This window comes from Cyprinus carpio, chromosome B7, assembly GCF_018340385.1.
Source record: "Cyprinus carpio isolate SPL01 chromosome B7, ASM1834038v1, whole genome shotgun sequence".
NCBI lineage: Eukaryota > Metazoa > Chordata > Actinopteri > Cypriniformes > Cyprinidae > Cyprinus > Cyprinus carpio.
The window spans coordinates 40070206-40092015 of record NC_056603.1 but is presented as its reverse complement, the minus strand read 5'-3'; the positions used below and the strand labels follow the sequence as shown (position 1 = coordinate 40092015).

The 21810-nt window shown below is 38.7% G+C and overlaps 1 protein-coding gene across 2 annotated transcripts in view; it reads left to right on the top strand.

Moving 5' to 3' along the window:
- LOC109053859 (trichohyalin-like) overlaps positions 1–21810 on the top strand; it is a 227183-nt gene that overhangs the window by 108455 nt on the left and 96918 nt on the right. For both annotated transcript variants that reach the window (XM_042728648.1, XM_042728646.1), the window contains exons 5-8: positions 2492–2542; positions 7519–7602; positions 9264–9410; positions 17626–17697. In XM_042728648.1, the coding sequence (XP_042584582.1) occupies positions 2492–2542; positions 7519–7602; positions 9264–9410; positions 17626–17697 (354 nt within the window). The remainder of the gene's footprint in view (positions 1–2491; positions 2543–7518; positions 7603–9263; positions 9411–17625; positions 17698–21810) is intronic.

The window sequence follows — 21810 nt, the reverse complement described above, 5'->3', positions numbered from 1 at the left end:
ATCAAAAGAGTCAGAGCAAATGCTATCTGTAAATATAAATTAGATTACAATATAGGAATTCTATGAGGAGAAATAATAACTGATGTCACCTAGGCGACATATTAAATTGCATATACAATTTTCATCCATTTGGATTATATTATTTAGTTATTATATTTTATGTAGTTTTAACAAGCTAATAAACTTAATGTGATGCATATTTTTCAGTCAGTCATGCATAAATGAAACAGATAATCATACTAATAAACAAAATGTGTTTTAAATACACACTAATCAGTTTTATATATTTATAATCAATAAATCCAACTTCTTTCAATCCCATACATTTTAACTGATTGAGTATTGCTGGTTCCTCATGTAGCTATTTTTTACCATTAATACTTTTTAAAAGAATAAAATATTTATGCTGATTCTAAGCAACTAGATTAAATGTATTTTGGGAATCTTAAAAATACTTAATAATAAACTATACGCAATGAATCTTACCATGTTTTATGTATGTATGACTGGCAAATATGCATTGCATTAATATTAAAAGTATGTATATATTATAATATATAAATGTACATACATACACACACACACACACACACACACACACACACACACACACACACACACACACACACACACATATGCATTTAAGATTTACGTAATTGAATTGTACATAACATTTCCTTCCATTTGGACTGGCCAAGTGTAATAGCCTTGAAATAAGTAGAATGAAGCTCTTTATAGTTCAGAAGACTGGTAAAGATGTATGGTCGAAAATTTAGCTAAGAAAATAAAAATAGAAAGAAATCTATTATTATCTATTATTAGTGCTCCTGTAGCTCAAGTGGTAGAGCACTGTGTTAACAAGCGCAAGGTTGGGGGTTCGATTCCCCGGGAACACATGATAGGTAAAAATTGATAGCCTGAATGCACTGTAAGTCGCTTTGGATAAAAGCGTCTGCTAAATGCATAAATATATAAATATAATATATAAATATATTATCTGTGGTGACAACACAGGCTCAGACAGATTGCAGATATATGTTCTAAGGTTAGGAATTGCTCTGGCATAGCAGATGTTAGTTCAGGACACATTGCATCCCTTGCATACAGAAACAGATACACAATGCAGATGAAAAAAAAAGCATATTTTTCTCGTTCAACCTCACCCATTGGCACGTTTGCTTATATGACTGGTTTGTTTGTGCTGTTGATATGAATGAAGTCTACCTGACTTGTTTTTGTCCTTTCTCGTCTCATGTTTTTATTCCGTGATGCTGTTTTTCTCTGTCTGTCCTCCTGCACTCACCCTCCCTCCCGTCTTCCATCTCTGGTGGCAGGGGGGAACTTACAATGCATTTCACGTCCAAGTGAAAATGTGTTGCTATGGTGGTTGCTAGGGATTTAGTCTGGAGTGACGTGAAATGTCCGAATATTTAAGGTGTCCTTCTAATGCAGGGATGTTTGAAGCCGCTCGGAATGAGCAATCACCTCTGAGGGTTGCATTTTCTCGCCTCTCTCTTTCATTATCATGCCTGCCTCTCTGGAAATATCACCATTGATTTTCAAAAACACACTGACGGATAAACTCGGAGAGACATCAAGCTATACACAAAAGAGACCCTCTCTCTATAAAAAACACAAAAAAAATACACACACACTATAAAAATCTGTTATAAGAAAAAACATATTTTATAATATCATAACAACAACGCTTAAAAAAAAAAAACACAAGGCAGCGTTTCTGGGGTTTTTTTTTTTTTCACCTTTCTTTGCCCGCAATGAGAAAAGCAGGTTCCTAATGTCCTTTCCTCACCTTCCTAATGGAGTGTTTCTCCAGTGCAGATTGTGTGGTTTAAGGATGTTTTTGGCCATGGGTAGTGAGGAAATAATTGATTGTGTTGAAGTAGAGTTGGCCGAGGCCACGCTTGTCATTGTGAGCAGGTTTGTAGGCAATCAGTGTTAACTAACTGTTCTCCAGAGACATTATTTAGGAAAGGGTCAATACGAGCGTGGAAGGAAGGATCAGGTGTCATCATCAGCTCCTCTCACCAGCACTTGTGAACTCTTTAACTTTCTGCCTTCACAACAAAGCGGATCTCATGAAAGACATGTTCTTCAATTACACACGCTCTGGGAGTAGAGATGTTTTGGCCTGTCTTATTGAGTTCTTTCTCTTTCGTCTCTCTGTATTTGCTAGCTGTGCATCTCTTTCTAGTCTTTTTCTAATCAACTCTGTCGGTGAAGTTTCTCATAAAACTTCTTTGGAGGGAAAAAAGGAAAGATTTTGATGTTATACAGTATAAAATAGAGCCGTAAACATGAATGTAGGTAGCAGCTCTGATCATTTGGTCAAAAAAAATTTAAAAAAAAGATGAGTTTACATTGATGGTATACAGTATATTGTTTGCGTCCATGGCATATACTGTAAGAGTCTCCAGAAGAAAGAAAATAAATTGAGCTCATAGTCTCATCAGATGCTTGTCTTTCTCTTTAGGCTTCCACTGATCTCACCGCTCTCAGAGGAACAGAGCTGTTGAAAAGTGAGGTACGGCCACAGTTTTTAATCCTCATTGGTTTGTATAGTCTCTCACCTTAGACCTTTTATTAACAGTGCACTAATTATGCTATCCATGAATAATCAACAATACAGATGTATGACAGACTTTGAAAATCCTCCTCAAAATCCAGTCACAAGTGTCCTCCTTTGAGATTTGTTTTAAATATTAGTTGATCTGTCTATTCTCATGTCCTGACCCAATCACATGAGATGGGTGTTTAATGTATTACGTTTGTTGCTTTAAAAGGCATTCTCAGTTCAATTCTGAATGGCACAGAGCCCTACAGTGTAGATGGCTTGCTTGATTTTACATGGATGAGAACAAGTCTGTAAGGGATAGATGTACAGTGTGTTAAACCAATGAAGCATTTACAATCTGCCTTCCGAATTAATTTCCATAGAACTAAAAAAAGCTGACATGAAAATTAGATTTGAACCTACAGGGATAGTTCATCCTCATGTTGCTCTCTATGATTTTTTCTCATCCATCTGCAGAACACATTCTGGCTCTCGCTGTAAAGTTGTCCTCGGTGCTGGCTTAAAAATTTGGGTACCCAAATACTCATACAGGTAAACGCTCCTAAAATCTCAGTGCTTTTGTCAAAGCACATTGTTGATGTAGATCCATCATTAAGAACATATTCACAACCAGCTTTGACAACCTGTCAGTTTAGCTAGCGTGTCAACTATAGCCTACTTTAACATACGTGAAACTTGGTTAAAGGTCACACATCAGAAATGGATCATTTTTACATTGTCACACGTGTCCTCTGCAAGTTATTGTGAATGTTTTGCTTGTGAACAACTATAAACTTGCTCTACATCTGATATATCACAAAGTGAGGAGCATTTGATCATTTTAATCAAAAGAGTCAGATCAATAAAAACTGCCCCCCCCCCCTATTTCCGTGTAAATAGATAAATTAGATTAGCAATTTAGGAATTCTAGACAGAGGAGGAAATATATAACTTGATAAGTCACACCATAGGAGGACATAATTAAATATTGCAATATACAATTTTCATCCATTTGGATTATATATATTTAGTTATTGAATTATTTATAGTAGGATTTTAACAAGCTAATAAAATTAATGTGCCATGCATATTTTTTCAGCTCAGTCATGCATAAATGAAACAGATAATCATACTAATAAACAACAAAATGTGTTTTAAATACACACTAATCAGTTTTATATATTTATAATCAATAAATCCAATTCTATGCAATCCCATACATTTTAACTGATTGAGTATTGCATGGTTCCTCAGATGTAGCTTTTTTTACCATGAATACTTTTTAAAAAGAATAAAATATTTATGCTGATTCTAAGCAACTAGATTAAATGTATTTTGGGAATCTTAAAAATTACTTATAATAACCTATACGCAATGAATCTTACCATGTTTTTATGTATGTATGACTGGCAAATATGCATTGCATTAATATCTAAAAGTATGTATATATTAAATATATAAATGTACATAACATACCACACACACACACCACACCACACACACACACACACACACACACACACCACACACACACACACACACCTATGCATTGTAGATTTATCGTAAGTGAATTATGTACATAACAGTTCCTTCCATTTGGACTGGCCAAGTGTAATAGCCTTGTTTTAAAACCTAAGTAGACAATGACGCCTTTATAGTCAGAGACTGGTAAAGATGTATGGTTCGAAAATTAGTAAGAAAATAAAAATAGAAAGAAATCTATGATATCTATTATCTGCTTATGAGGGCTCCTGTTTAGGCTCAAGTGGTAGAAGCACTGTGTGTTAACAAGCGCAAGGTTGGGGGTCGATTCCCCGGGAAACTACATGATAGGTAAAACATTGATTAGCCTGAATGCCACTGTAAGTCGCTTTGTGATAAACGCGTAAATGCCTAAATGCATAAATATATAAAGATATAATATATAAACGATATTATTGCTTGTCTGTGGTGACAACACAGAGGCGCAGACAGATTGCAGATATATTGTATCTGTAAGGTTAGGAATTTGCTCGCGCCCCCCCCCCCTGGCATAGCAGATGTTAGTTCAGGACACATTGCATCGCCTTGCATACAGAAACAGATACACAATGCAGATGAAAAAAAAAAGCATATTTTTCCTCGTTTCTAACCTCACCCATTTGCACGTTTGCTATATGGACTGGTTTGTTTGTGCTGTTGATATGAATGAAGTTCTACCTGACGTGTTTTTGTTCTTTCTTCGTCTCATGTTTTTATTCCGTGATGCTGTTTGTTATTTCTGTCTGTCCTGTCTCCTGCACTAACCGCTCGACCTCGCCGTCTTCCATCTCTGGTGGCAGGGGGGAACTTACAATGCATTTCACGTCCAAGTGAAAATGTGTTGCTATGGTGGTTGCTAGGGATTTAGTCTGACGGTTTGACGTGAAATGTTCCGAATATTTAAGGTGTCCTTCTAATTCTAATGCAAGGGATGTGTGAAGCAGTTTAGCGGACAGGAATGAGCAATCACCTCTGAGGGTTGCATTTTCTCTGCGGCTCCTCTTTCGATTATCATGCCTGCCTCTCTGGAAATATCACCATTGATTTTCAAAAACACACTGACGGATAAACTCGGAGAGACATCAAGCTATGCAGAAGAGAGCCTGGCTTTCTAGTAAATACCTAAACAATATGCAGTCACCGTATGAATCTGTGGTAGGAGTAAACATATTTTTGATGATCTGATCACAACGTGGCTTAAAAAAAACACAAGGCAGCGTTTCTGGGGTTTTTTTTTTTTTTCACCTTTCTTTGCCCGCAATGAGAAAAGCAGGTTCTAAATGTCTAATAAATTGTCCTTTAAATTTGGGAATCCTCACCTCCTAATGGAGTGTTCCTCCTCCAGTGCAGATTGTGTGGTTTAAGGATGTTTTTGGCCATGGGTAGTGAGGAAATAATTGATTGTGTTGAAGTAGAGTTGGCCGAGGCCACGCTTGTCATTGTGAGCAGGTTTGTAGGCAATCAGTGTTAACTAACTGTTCTCCAGAGACATTATTTAGGAAAGGGTCAATACGAGCGTGGGGAAGGAAGGATCAGGTGTCATCATCAGCTCTCTTCCTCACCAGCACTTGTCACCGAACTCTTTAACTTTCTGCCTTCACAACAAAGCGGATCTCATGAAAGACATGTTCTTTCAATTACAACACGCTCTGGGAGTAGAGATGTTTTGGCCTGTCTTATTGAGTTCTTTCTCTTTCGTCTCTCTGTATTTGCTAGCTGTGCATCTCTTTCTAGAGTCTTTTTTCTAATCAACTCTGTCGGTTGAAGTTTCTCATAAAACTTCTTTGGAGGGAAAAAAGGAAAGATTTTGATGTTATACAGTATAAAATAGAGCCGTAAACATGAATGTAGGTAGCAGCTCTGATCATTTGGTCATGAATAGATTTGAAAAGAAGATGAGTTTACATTGATGGTATACAGTATATTGTTTGCGTCCATGGCATATACTGTAAGAGTCTCCAGAAGAAAGAAAATAAATTGAGCTCATAGTCTCATCAGATGCTTGTCTTTCTCTTTAGGCTTCCACTGATCTCACCGCTCTCAGAGGAACAGAGCTGTTGAAAAGTGAGGTACGGCCACAGTTTTTAATCCTCATTGGTTTGTATAGTCTCTCCTTAGACCTTTTATTAACAGTGCACTAATTATGCTATCCATGAATTAATCAACAATACAGATGTATGACAGACTTTGAAAATCCTCCTCAAAATCCAGTCACAAGTGTCCTCCTTTTGAGATTTGTTTTAATATTAGTTGATCTGTCTATTCTCATGTCCTGACCCAATCACATGAGATGGGTGTTAATGTATTACGTTGGAATTTAAAAGGCATTCTCAGTTCAATTCTGAATGGCACAGAGCCCTACAGTGTAGATGGCTTGCTTGATTTTACATGGATGAGAACAAGTCTGTAAGGGATAGATGTACAGTGTGTTCAATTGCTGTTGTTCTTGGTGTTTATTGTTAAGCCAATGAAGCATTTACAATCTGCCTTCCGAATTAATTTCCATAGAACTAAAAAAAGCTGACATGAAAATTAGATTTGAACCTACAGGGATAGTTCATCCTCATGTTGCTCTCTATGCTTTTTTTTCTTCTATGAAACACCAAATGTCTCATCGTTTTTGTCCCCACTGACTTTAAGTCAGCCTTTAAAATATCTACTTTTGTGTATAAAACATGCACATTTTGAACAACGTGTGGGTGAGTAAATGATGACAGAATTTCCATTTATTTGTTAACTATCCCTTAAAGACTCTATACTACAGCCTTTTGAAAAACTATAATTCTATCCCTTACAGCCTTGTTGTAATTTATCTCTAAGGAAATATGGTGCCTACCCTCAAACCCAGTGTAAACAAGTCCATAAAGCAATGCTAAAGTCTGCAATCTGGTTGGTAATACATGATTGTTCCCAAGAACCCTGATCTCTTGTGCAAAACACGGTAGCCTATCTGTAGCAATCTTGCAGACAAATCTGACTGTGTAATGTATTGACAGTTGAGTAGTCTACATTAAGTGCATACATTGGACGTGCACATCTGTGAAGGGAGGGGGGTTATTTAGGAGGAAGATCAATAGAAGGTTAAATGACCGGCCCCTCTTCAGCACTACAGGCCCAGCCAGAGCAAGAGGGAGTCGCTCTTCCGAACTCCCCCCCTCCTTCTCTCCTCTGCAGCCATCACACATACTCAGCTTAGTTAGCCTGGGAAAAACAGCTCCAAACCCCGATCAATAACTTTGGTCTTGTCTGCCTAATTGCTCATTGGTTGACATTGGCACCCAGCTATATGTAAGTGCATGTTCCTGGAGTGATTCACTCTTCCCTTCCCTCTCTCTCTCCACCTCCCTCTCTGTACTCTCAAAAACACCTCACGCCCTCCATTCCTTCCTCTTCGCCACGTTTGGGATGGGAAACCCGAACCGCAGTTGTCACGTCGGGACGCGAGCATCCAAAGACTCCGGCAAGACCTGCTCCACTCTCATCAGGCCCGTGATGCCCAGAGCGTTCAGGTAAATAAGCTCCGCTAATGACCATTAGGCAGATAAGACTCGCTCTCGCTCTCTCGCGCGCCTGTTATGCAGATCCGCGACAGGAAATTACTTTTTTTTCCCTTCTTCTTCTTCTCTCCTCCCACACCCCCACTGCGTTGATGATAACCATCCCTTCAAGTATTAAGTGTGCAGTGTTTGCATAGCGCTCTGATTATTCTCACGCCATACTGCATGAATAAACAAATGCATGAGGGCACATATCACGCAACCGCCAATGCGTATGGCTACACGTTCTTTGTGTATGGAAATATCATTTGGCTTTGTTTCAGCGGACAATAACGTCCAAAATATGTGTTGATTACAGCAGCGCTATTTGCATTTCATTTAACGCCGAGTGCTAAAGCGACACTGCCCCTCTCTCTGGATTCAAATGCGATATTGATCAGTCAGTCTCAGGAGCTCAAATCAAAACAATGATGTCAGTCCTGAGCGCCACATGCATTTTAACCTTAGTTTTTACTTATAAACAAACAATTATGGTCACTAATCAGATGCATGATCCATTTTCCAACCCGTCATTTGCCATAAGAAGCATTTTGCTATTCCTTTCCGCTTTTTTTCCAGTTGTAGTGTGCTAATGTCATGATTTAAATGAAGTATTGATCAGTTTAGGAGGGGAGAATGGAGAGAGAGCGCAATTGTAAGGCAAAGAAAGAGCAGGGTTATCGGCTTGCATCACACACCGAAAAGCAGAGCAAAAGGATGAGCTGGGTTTTTAGGATTAAAGGGAAACGATTCTCATTCTTCCCTCATTGTTTTAGTCCACAATCTGGCAGGAATTTGAGCGTTCGCTATGCTAACAGACGGATGGCAAGACGAGGCAAGGCTTGAAGTGCTTGTCACCAGACCACAATCAATGGGTAAGGCGAGAGGCGACTGTGTGATTTAGGTGACTTAGGCGAATTTGTGGATTACTCTCGGGCCTCTAATGAGCGAGGCTGATTAATTGATCATCCCCGGGCCTCCATTTTGGATATGCGACTGTCATTGTGCGACGATTTGAAATGCAGAAGAGGATGCTTGATAATGTCAGACTGGACCGGAACCAGGGGTCTGCCAAACCTCCTCCTCCTCTCTCTTTTTCTGGACTCCCATCTTCCCCTCCTCTCCATTCTCTTTAGCAGGTGACCATATTGTGCTAATTACAATAATAATTATTTATTTTCGATGTGTCGTGGTGGGCCTTGCTTTAATTATTTGAAAAATAACAACATTAATGAATACTTTTTTGCTCTAAAAAGTGGATAATGGAGTGACATGGTGCAAACTGCTTGTGCATGTAACTAAAAATCGTAAAGATCCGCCTGCAGAAGTATTGCTTGTTATTCCGCTCTTCCTGTCGAACAATGAGCTGTGATTTCGCATTTGGTTAAGAAGCATTGATTTTTGCTTCTGCATTCAGTGCAGGGCAGCACTAGCCTGTCTGGAGTGTTAGGGTGTATGTGAAGGGTCGTAGAACCGCTCGGGGTGGATGTTGGGGCTGCGATGAGGGCCAGATGAACATGAAGCTCTAGCCATGAAGGGTCCTGCGAATCGAGCAGGCGAGCAGAGAAACAGGCTCTTTGTAATGGATTGATTTTCTCTTCCTTTGCGCCCTGCCCTCTATTGTGGTTGGATAGCTGGACGTCCAAGAGCAGAGACTGTGGGATCTGCAGAGACAGCTGCAAGAAAGCCAGCAGGAGCTCCAGAGGGGACACGACCGCAAACAGCAGCTGCACAGGCAGCTACGAGATGCCAGGAAGCAAGATCTGGAGCTACAGGCTCAGGTAAAAGCTTCACCGCCAGGCCCAGGCTGCTCGGGCCCACACACTCTCCCTCTTTCTTGCTTTCTCAATGTCAATGCTTTTGCTCTGGACTCTTCTTTATGACATACTTTAATCTCAGACCACTACATTTGCAGTAAAATCATTCCATATAAAAAGAAGAATAGCTGTAATTATAAAGAACTGGCTTGTGCTGTAACACACCAAGTTTTCCAAGAGGAAATGTTAGTCAGGAAAGATTTTTGGAGAGAGAGAGAGAGAGAGAGAGAGAGAGAGAGAGAGAGAGAGAGAGAGAGAGAGAGAGATGATCTAAATCCAAGATACTTTATGTAGTTTGAAGCTTCTGTTGTTTTTCTACATGGAGTTTGCTGTAATGACAGCGGCTTGTGAGCTCCAGTTGCAACTTTGACATGTGAATGGATGCTTTGGCTCACTGAAATACTTAATATCCAGTTTGTTGGGTGTTTGAAAACTTCTGTTTTTTGGGACCAAATAAGCTCCTTAATTGTTAAGGTGACTCTGCTAACCTTGTTATATTTCAGGTTTGTTTTAGAGAGTGCAATGCATTTGTTGAGCAGCTGGCTGTGCCTGCCTGAACTCTTCCAGCTCGACTGAAGTTAGAGTTTACTTTGAGACAGGTGTTTCCCCCTCCCCTGTTGAGGTGATGAGGGTCCCAGGATTTTCCTGCCAGATGCCAGGGAACATGATCTCAAAGAAGACGTTTACTCTGGAAGGAAAAATGCAAAAAGATACTTATAACATGTCACGAAACCCTCCTAAATTAACTCTCTCAAACAAACCTCAGGAGACTTTAGGATCTAAATTATGTTTTTTATTTATTTATTTATTTTGTATTTTTTTTATGTATCAACCTTGTCTATGATATGTTTCTCAGGATGGCTATACAGTATCATTTGATCTTGAGAGAAATTGGTGAGAAATATTTTTGCAGACTTTTTTTTTATCTGTAGATCTCTTCTGAAACTAGTAAAGGACACATATAAATGACAAAAATCTGAGAAGGTTAAAGCTGTATTCTCCATTTATTCTCATTTGGATATTGAATGTTATTAAGCCACATTGTTTTTCTCTCTTTCAGGCTGTAAGCTGTAACACATGCATATTTTAAATGCATCTAACTAAACAAACAGTATGTTGTATTAGGCACGTAGCTGCAAGCTTGTGTTTGCTGCAGTGAGACTCTGAGCCCTCCCCTCCTGGATGGGACTGCTGACCAATCAGAGCTCAGGCCAGTGCTGTCCGTCAGCAGTGGCTGTGTCACCTGTCGCTAGGCGTCATGGCAGACTTGTTGGGGGAGCTCAACACTGATTGCTCAGAGAACAATCTCACAGTGCCTCTGTTTACTGACACTCCCACAGTTAAGTTCATGGACTTTTATGCTCCAGCCGCAGTTTGTTTGTTATCATGAGGGGCACCTTTATCATCTCAGTGTTCACTGCTTTATAGTATTTTAACCATATTCATTACTTTGTAAGCCTTTTGAGTTTTGTGTGCAGTATCGTTTTCAGTTCTTAGGACAGTTCTAAAAATAGAGGTAGTGCAAATTTTTGTTGTTGTTTCTGTTTAGCAGATATATTTAAAAGTATTTTTTCTTCATGATTTACTGATTGGTGCAATAGTGCTGTTGCACTTTATACTGACACCTATTGCTGTGGATGCAGTATCACGTTTTTGTTCACCAATGCTGTTTTAAATAAATATCATATTTACAGACTGGGTGCACACTGTGCGCAAGAAACACAAACTGTTTGCAAGAAAACTTGTCCGGGGTTTTACATGATCAATTCATACCCGTTCAGTGACTGTGAGCTGCATTACACGTGAGGCTGAAATGTTGGCTATCATGAAAAGTATATGGATGGCGGAAATACCAGCGTATTTAAGACCAGCGCTGTGTTTATCATAGCAATATCCAGTGATGCATATTGTTTTTCATTTGATGTTGCATATGTTGCTGTCATTTGCTTAACATTTCTTTTATAAAACATTTAAACAGTAGCATCATAAATGTTTAAAGGGGTCATATGATGTTGCTAAAAAGAACATTATTTTGTGTATTTGGTGTAATAAAATGTGTTTATGCGGTTTAAGGTTAAAAAAACACATTATTTTCCACATACTGTACATTATTGTTTTTCCTCTATGCCCCGCCTTTCTGAAACATATTGATTTTTACAAAGCTCATCAGTCTGAAAAGCGAGGTGTGCTCTGATTGGCCAGCTATCCAGTGCATTCTGATTGGCCGAATGCCTCAAGTGTGTAACAGAAATGTTACACCCCTTTCCATACTGTGATGCGTGTCCTGGTCAGAACACTGGCGCTACAAAACAAAAACAATAAAGCCCATTACAAACAAGCCATTTGTTGCAGTGGGGACATAATTACGAATTATAATGACTTATACTGTGTTTTTACGTGTTGTGTTGCATCGGGCCGCGTAAACATAAAACTATGTCTGCATTTGTGATCAGAGAAACAACAAACAAGCGCTACTCTACACCAGCGGTTCTCAATTCCAGTCCTCGCGCCCCCAGCTCTGCATATTTTGCATGTCTCTCTGTTAACACACCTGATTCAGATAATCAACTTGTTAGAAGTGATCTCCGTGCATGAACTGTGTTCCCATTGACATGGTCCCTACACAGTGTTCATTGCTCCCTTCTCCATGATAAGGTGAAATATGTTGAAGTATACTTCACTTCAGAACATTCATTCACGGATCTGCGCAACATCTTCACTTACAGACAAGTGTGACATCATATACCACTGTAAATAAATATCATTTAAATTGACATCTCGCACACTTCAATGCACTTTGAATGGAGCATATACGTTCGCTTCGAACTGGAATCATGGCGGAATATCCTGTGATATCCACTTAGCAGGGCACTTACTTTCGAATAGAGCAAACATCTGAAGCCATAAGAGAAACATACAAAATGTGCAGAGCAAGTGGGTGCGAGGACTGGAATTGAGAACTGCTGATCTACATTTGAATCATCAGTGGTGAAACCTTTACTTATGTAAACGTACTTACAGACTGTGAGTCAGATCAGCCAGCATTGTAGTCTTCTCTCACAGGATCAGGAAACAGTCCTCCATAAAATGTGCTGCACTCATCTGAATATTTGGGTTGAATTGTTCTGGAACAGTGTTGTAAATACAACTTAACCACTGATTTCTAGTTGTGTCCTCTTTTGGAAGGCCAAACAAAGTATTTTCGCTTTCACAATGAAACAGCGTCTCCGCAACATGGCACCAGCGGCAACAGCGAGAATAAAAGTTATGCCTTTTTTCTTTGCGTCAACATTTGGGCGGCGTTATGCAATTCTTCCAACATCGTGACGTAGACATGTGGTGACGTGCTTAAACGAGCCATTTTAGGAGGGCGTGGACGAGTCTTAACTTTTATAAAGAATATCTCTTTGGGTTTGAGACTTTAGTCTTTGCAATTTTACTGATCTTATATATGCACAAAAAGCTTGTAACACTCCAAAGACAAAGGAAAACATGAAATCGCATCATATAACCCCTCTAACTACTTACATCTTGCCATGCTTCCACTGAAGTAGTGCTCTGGAATTCATGTTCTGGTTCTGATAACTGTCTGCCTTCTTTGATTTGACTGACCATCTCAATCATTTTGACATTGACAAGACCTGTTAGACCACTGAGGCAACCATATTTAATTATTGGTGTTTATGACCCTGGTTTACACTGCAGTGTTGCCATATGCCTTTTTATCCCAATGTTTTTGAAGTAAATAAATCTCAAAATATTTATTATTATTGTTATATTTCATTTATTAGGATAATTAATTATTTTATTTAGCATTGTCCCATTTCAAAATGATAGCACTTGAACAGAATGTTAATACCATTTATAAATAAAGCCAAAGTATGAGAACTACATAGCCACCTTTCCAGTGTGAGCTAGTGCTTTAAATGGGCCGGGCGGACCTCGGACCTGTAGCACCGAGGTCAAAATCATGATGCATTTCCACCATCGGGCCAGAAGCTAAAACCTGCTCTTCACACGTCTCTCTGGAACAATGTCACGAAACAGAAATAAATCACTGGAGCTAGAGAGATCACAAAACGAACATGATAGAAGCGGACGTTTATTTGCATGCTTTGTTGTTTACTTAAAGATTTAAATCCAAAAGCATCAATGTTTTACAAAGAATTAATTATTTGTCAGGACTGAAAATTAGTCACACAGAAAAAAAGTGGTATTTACTCCTATTTCACAAAAGAAAGAGGACACATTTATTCAGTCACGTCTGTTTCTATTTATTTGTATGTAGTACTTCATTCATGTGACTAAATATGGAGACCGCCATTAGTGGGAGGTCCACTCTGTGTAAAATAACACAGCAATGTTTTTATCTCATATGTGTGCACATGATCTGTCAAAACTATTCATTGCTTTAGCTGTAATAAAATACTTTGTTAACTATAGGAGAGCTACTGTATATGAAGTGTGTCTGCTCTCTTGTAGCTCTCAGAGGTGAAAGGGAATCTGGTTTTGGAGATTTTGGTATTTCATGATGAAGAATGGTGCTGCACTTGCGTGACTAGTAAATAGCTTGGGATGTTACTAAAATGGCCATTAAGTGAAATTGAAGGCCACTTTGCTAAAGGAACTTGGTACCAAAATGTTTCTTTAATTTAGTTTGTTACCATGAGCATAACATAAAATTAGAAGTATAACCCTGTGCCACAGGAAATACTTTGATATTGGGTGCAGCATATCTTCATATAGTCCGAAATCTTTTTAGCTTGTTTGTGCAGAGGTGTTGTGTGTATGTGTTCGTGCTCTCTCTCCTTCATTAACCTGTATGGCCGTGGATCTGAGCTCTAGCAGATGTCTCTCTCTAGGGGGCTGGGTTTTATATTGGAGTTATACATAGCCATGGCTGAGGGGCTGCTGAGAAAAGGTCAGGTCTTAGTGAGTGAGTCTGATTATAGCTGGGAAATAAGTGCTCCACGGGGCTGATTGCAAGGAGGTCACCTCCACCAAGGGTCAGATTGAATGAGTGTGTCTGTGTGCACCCTTGGAAAGAAGCTTCAATTGCATTAAGTTTCTCATGTCTGGCGCCGCCCTGTAGGCGGACAGAGTCACTGCGGAGCTTGGTTTGGTTCAGTCCATGGCAGAGCAAAGAGGCACAAGAACCTAGGAGGAAATGCCATGAACTGGAGGATGAGCTGTCTGTTGTTCAAGCCCAGTTGAGTCAGTGCCGGGAAGGGACGCAGGGTGCCAAAAACAAAGTGAGATTGGATATTTCACAATTTACTAATACAATCAAACTGACGGTGAATATTCAGTATGCACTTGAGTATTTGTGCTAGGAATGGAAATGTACCTGGCCATGCAGGGTTATTATCATTAATAACCTTTAATTATCATATCTATCTATATGTATTTTAGCTTTTTTGTTTCTCATTTTTGTTTAGTTTAACTGGAACTACTAAAATAACTAAAACTAAATAAGCTGATTAATATTAAATGAATAAAAAAAATAAAATAAATGTGACCCTGGACAACAAAACCAGACATAAGGTTAATTTTTTTTTAAATTGTATAGATCATGTATAAATGTATAAATTGTATAAAACATAATCTGAAAGCTGAATAAATAAGCTTTCCGTTGATGTATGGTCTGTTAGGATCAGACAATATTTGGCCAGTATACAACTATTTGAAAATCTGGAATCTGAGGGTGCAAGAAAATCTAAATACTCAGAAAATTTGTCCAAATGAAGTTCTTAGCTATGCATATTGCTAATCAAAAAATACGTTTTGATATATTTATGGTAGGTATTTTACAAAATATTTTCATGGAACTTAATATCCTAATGATTTTTGGCATAAAAATTGATAATTTTGACCGATACAAGGTTTTTAAAAATATACCCAAGCGACTTAAGACCAGGTCCAGGGTCACATATAGACATTTAAAAATAACAATAATGAAAATGGCGAAAACACACAGTAAAATTACTGAAATTTAAAAACAAAATGACCAAATTAAAGTGAAACCAGAAAATGTAAACAAAATCCAATTCAAAATAATAAAACTGTAATAGTGTACCAGTGATACTTAGATAAAACTGATAACATGGTGCAGTAATGCTATTGGCTGTTAATACCATGGTACTGAATGATGAATATTCATATATACCACAGTATCTTCATGGTATTCCAAGGTACTTCGGTGAATACCATTTATTACCATTGGACATGTCCAAGAAACTATTGTCATTCTCTAGTTTATATGTCATTGTAAGTCCGCAAGTGCACATGAAGTGTGTCCTAGGCCAGAGATTACAGTGTCCGCCGCATATGCGTGTCATGATACCATAGGTTGTCCCATTCATCATTTTAGTGAACATCCCCTTTGTGACTGCTATGCACACTTGATGCAGACTTCTACCTGGCAGTCAAAGCAGCATTTCATCATAAAAGTGTGGACTCAGAAGAACGCGAGGGTGTTAGGGTGTGATTTGGGACAGGGCCTCTGTCATTCATATACCATCTGCTGCTTGCTCATAGTCTCTGACCTCTCTGTAATGTCACATGGTCTGGGAGTCATTACCGTGGTTAATGCTATTCTGTTTATCCAGTTGACCTCTACTCATTTTATTGAGCTGTCTTAAGCAATTTTACAGACTTCAGATTTTTGGAATAGTTTTTACCCTGAACATGCATTATACTGACAGATGTTTAGGATAGAGGTACTTGTTAAAGTGAACTGTATAACTTACCAGAGTACTGTCTGTTCTGTTTTTGTCACTTTGTTAATAAAATAAAGTTATGCAAAAGCAAATTTGTAAAAAAAAAAAAGGTTTAGTATATTCAAATTTGCAGACCAATTATTTAAAATATATATTTTTTAATTTTTTTTTTAATTTTTTTTTTATCAGAATTACCCCTTGTTTCTTTCTATCAGTTTTCAGACCCTTTTTTGTCCCAGAAGGCCTGAATTTTGCATTGGATTTGAAATTGCACATGAAATTGTGTATGGCAGAAAGTTTTTGATCTTCCTGTCAGAATATCACTGAGAGCTCGTGGGTGCTACATTCTTATTCTTTTTGTTTTATGATTATCTTCTGTTCATGATCTGGAACTTTAATCAGATTTCTTCTTCTGAGAAGTTTCTAAACATAGTATTTTTCAGCATTACCTGCAAAGCCTCACCTAGAATCAGACCTATAATTCCTATACATGGATGCCATATCGTTTCCTTAAAGGCATAGCTCACCCCAAAATGAAAATGCATTCATTAGTTCTCATACTCATGATGTTCTAAACCAGAATGACTTGTCGATATGTCTAAAAGGAGCCATAGAAGTGGTCGGTCCTGTACTCTATATTTCAAATCATCTCAAGCTTTATGAGTGACAGACATAAATTCTCTGTCCATTATTGTACTCCAGTTTCATCCACATATTTAAATATATTGTCTCAAGGTTTCCAGTGAATAGCAAATTTTGATCTTTTTCTCACACAAATCATATGACTTCATTTATAGCATATAAGTCATATGAACTACTTTATTGTGCTTTTTGGAAAGAACGCGAGTCACAGAGTTTGTAACAACATGAGGGTGAGTAAATAATAAGAGAATTTTCATTTTTGGCTGAACTATTGCTTTTAAAATCATTATTACTCCACTGCACAGCTGGACAATTTTGCCTTTTGAAAGACCTTCGTATCTGAAGTTAAAATAAGCCCCCGGCACAAGCCCGTCTGCCCACAGATCACACACTTCCACACTCTTAACGCTCATGATTTTCACAGAAATTAAGCTGTGTTTGTGATTGAAACTTTGGACACATTATTACTCACCTGTGACTGTGTGAGTGTGTACGTGCCTGTCCTGTGTGTTTTAATGACGCATACATCCTTTATCTGCAGCCTGCACTTAATCCCAGCACTGCTGGCTCAGGAACAGATTACTGACAGCAGATGTGATGAGAGCAGAGCAGGGGAACCTGACACACACTTACTCACACACACAAACACACCTCCACTTCTCATTATGACAGAACAGTGCAGCCATTTTCTCACTGCTCTGTTTGTTCTGAGCTACCATCTTTGCTCTGGTTATTGTCTCCTTCTCAAAACATTTCTGTGTTTGATGGTAAACATTTGTGATGTGAATTTCATGATCTTTGTGTATGTGTGTTCCCAGGCTGAGCAGATCCAGCGGCTGGAGGAGGAAGTGTCCAGGCTGAAATCTCAGCATAGTTCAGTCAGTCAGCAGGTAACAGCAGGTCTTTGCTACTCACACTTTTATTTCTAACATCTCCCAGTGTTACCCTGTCAACAGAACTGTCACTTGAACTATCACTTTTTTTTTTTGACCTTTTTTGATTGAAAAGCAATCAAGAGATAGATGGGGGCTAATATCAGTCCCTTTAAGGCACGTTGTATACTCTTGGCACATCCCTCAAGAAGCTATTAACTTGTGAAGTTCATTTCTGCTGCCATTAAAGAAAAATGGCTTCTAGCACCAGGGTAATTAAAGTAAAGTCAAACCATAAAAAGCTTTTGTTTCTTAATAAATAAATAAATGAATGTGAACTTGTATAAAAGTGTTACCATTTTATTTTTATTTTATGATTTATTTTAGCTATTTGCCGGGGAAACATGAACACATTTTCATGTATTTAGTTTAACTGGATATAGTTTAAATTGTACTTAAAATAATTAATTAAATTAAAAAATCTAAAACTATAAACCATATTTAAAAACCAAAAACTAATAGCAGGCAAAAAGGGAGGCAGCACATGATAAGTCACATGATATTTAGAGATCAGGTGATTGGCTCAAAGAGTTTTATGTTCCAAAGATGTTCAGGGTGGACGGAATCGGTGCCAAAATCGAACCTGCATTTCCCACATGAGCACCAAGGCTTGAGCATTAACCACTAAACCATAGTTCCAACTGTCTTGTGCCTCCTAATGCTAACCAAATTCAGTCTCTCACACCTAAATCACAATCTCTGCCACATGAAACCATGGCATGTCTTTCTTTCTTTTTCTCCCCACTCTTAAGTCTTTGATTCTTCTCTGGTTGAGTCTTTGTAACCCTCCGTCCTCGTGGGGAAGCAGTGGGGACGGCTGGCCGCTTGAGCCCTCGTGGAGGTTAATGGTGACCTCGGGCTCCAGGTGGGAGTAATCAGCTGTGTGCAGTCCAGCGGGGGTCAGCGGGTACCAGCGCTCCCTCCTGAAGCCCCCCTCCTTCCTCTGGCGGAGGAGTGTTAGGGCCCGGAGAGTGCCAAATGATTGCTAATAAAACATTTGATTGAGAGGAGAGCGGAATGCCAACCATAAACAGGCTGGATTCTGCCCTTTAATTTCACCATCTCCAGAGAATTGCTTTTGCTGTGCCGCAGAGCGAGGCTTATACACAAACAGTTAGTTGTCTAGCCTAGAACCTAAGATCTAATTTTGCACGCGCGAGCGTGAGTGTGTGCACACGTTCGGGTGTTTGTCTATTTTGTGTTCCTGGGGACAAAAACTAAGAGCTTTTCATTTTAAATTCTCACTGCTGTAGATGCTGCCTCGACGCTGATAAGAAAAAAACAATCATTTCATACTGCTGAGAAAATTGGCCGTAGTGCGGCTAAGATGGCAACAGCCTTCCGCAGAACACGCCAGATTCTAATTTGCTTTTTCTGTCAGGTTGAATCGTGTTGCTGAGGTGTGTGTGTGTACCTGACTGCATGCAGACGATGTATTAATGCACCGTATGATTGACTAAATGCATTTTTGCTGCACTCCCAGTATATAATCACCCCTGTAACATTCACAACAACAACTCAGAATTTCAGAATTTCTGCATAAAACACGCTTGCTTGCTTGCTTGTGTGTGTGTGTGTGTGTGTTGGGCTCAGATGAAAGGTTAATGCAGGAGCATATATCAGACACTTGCGTGCAGTAATAAAGGGCCGGCTATAGAGCTGCTTCTCTCCTTCTGGGAACTGCGCGCATTTTTATAACCTCGCTGACAGCAAGATAAAGTGCTCGTCCAATTAGAAAAATATTTGGGTGCATACCTTCCTGCAAGAGTCCCCAGCTTTTTTATTCTCAAACCCATTTTATATGAAATCTCGGGCGTTTTGGTTGTTTGTTTTTCGCTCCATGAAAGTGACACATGTGTTTTTGCCCCACGCAGCATGTGTGCCGCGTTTCTCGCTTTAGTGGAGAGCGATTGCATGCATCCGGTATTTGTAAGGGCTACTTTTGCAGACATTGCAATGCCTGCACTCCACGCTCACACACACGCCCTGATTAATTCTTTACCCCTTGTCCGTATTCTTTCCTCCTTCTTTTAAGAATAGATGTATTTTAGGGGGCTTTTCTTACGGAGTGCATTAAAATTAAATTCTCTCTTGTTGTTGTGAAAGAGGCGCACGTTAAAAATAATTGGATAAGGGAGAGAACAAAGGGCTGCCTCTCCCTTGCGCGGCTGCATGGCCCAGCGAGGCGTTAATGCCGCGCCCGCCGCATTGTTCGGCTGTCTGCAGCCATCTCCCCAGCCAGACACTCAGCGCTGCTCAAGTCACTTTTAATGTCTGATAATCAAGGTGAATTTTCAAAAAGCTGCCATTTTCAAATGATGGTGTATATATTATGTGGAGATGGGGATTTTGAGAGAGGGGAGGGGGTTGGCGGTGGGCGGCAGACGGGATGAAGGCCGTGCACAGTGAAAGAGAGACACCTACTGGTTGTGGGCCAAACTGCCGGGATGCTGTGCAGGGGGTTTGACGGTTGCATGACAGATGTGTGATTGGCTTGTGTGTAACCCGTGAAGCTTACGTGGAATGCGTTGGTGGAACATGGCATTCTGAGAACTGTGGTTTCTTTATTAACTATATTGTTAGTAGTACAGATCAGTGAAAGACAGCCAGAATGTATGAATATGAATAAAGCACCATATTGTGCTTTTCACAAAAGAGGACACATAAAAAATTATTTAATGTATTTTTAGTGCATTAGCAATCAGCTATAAATATACCATTTATACAACTTGTTAAATGCAATTATGCAGAAATCAACTAATTTCTATTTATAAATTTGTTTATTGTTAGTTCATACCTAATGCATTAACCAATGTTAACAAGCCCTATTGTAATGTGTTTAATTTATTTAATTTAGCTTACAAATGCACTCTTTTAGCAAATGTTTTGTGCTTTGCAATAGTAATGTGTGCTTCTCAGTGGTTTGCACCTTTATTTGCCACTGACATGTGTCAGCTTTGCAGGCTCATCCATGAATTTACATATTTTCATTTGTGCAGTACAGATGGAACCAGCCATTCGCTTCTGTACACGAAGCTGTGCCACGCTTTTTATGCTGGTTTCACATATACAGCTATGGCATTTTCATTTCAGAGAATGAGGCAATTTCTGGGACATGAATTCTGGTAATAGGACGAATTCTTGTCACCAGTGTTATTTATCGTTATAAAGATACAACAGTAGTGTAACGATATACATATTCGTATTGAGGCTTTTGGTTCGGTAATGAAATGTAATGTTCTCAGTGACACTGTGCTACACCATGGAGCCCAAACTGGTGTAGCGGTCGGCCCTGCGATAACCTCATCGTGCTGGGTTGCGTCTAAACTTTTGATGAAATAAATAAATAAATATATAGTCAATAACAACAATTATTGGCAATATTAAAAGGATTTGGCATCTCTAATTAATGTAGGCCTGTTACATTCTTATTTTTATTAGGCCTGTTATTATTATAAAGTTACTTTTATTATTAAATTAAAATTACTGTTAATTTGTCCCACAGTATTACCGCATAACTAATGCGCTGCGAGGATAACAAAAGATTAGGCTATTTACTTTTTAATTAAAATGTTTTAAAGAAAAAAAAAAGGTCTTGTAAAGCAGGTCTATACATGCTTCAATGAATTATAAGCCTATAATTAAAATATTAACTCAGCAATCATCATTAAAAATTCATGAATTAAAAAGCTTTAGCCTATTCAAGCACAGAATTTCAAAAACAACCTGTTTAACACGAAATACGTTAATTTCTCCGTCATTCTGTTTTTTTCACTTTCTGTATAGCGAATTGACTGAGATTAAGACATTCACCGGCATAACTCTTGCACAAACTTTTCACAATGATTGTGTGATATCCATTGGCTCGCCTCCATGGTTTAAAACAGAAATATTTCCAACATTGAGATAACCAATTACCCCTGTACCAAACCGAACCGTGACACCACTGTGTTGTGTTGAACTGAACAGTGAATTTTGTGAACCGTTACACCCCCTTATATATATATATATATATATATATATATATATATATATATATATATATATATATATATATATATATATATATAA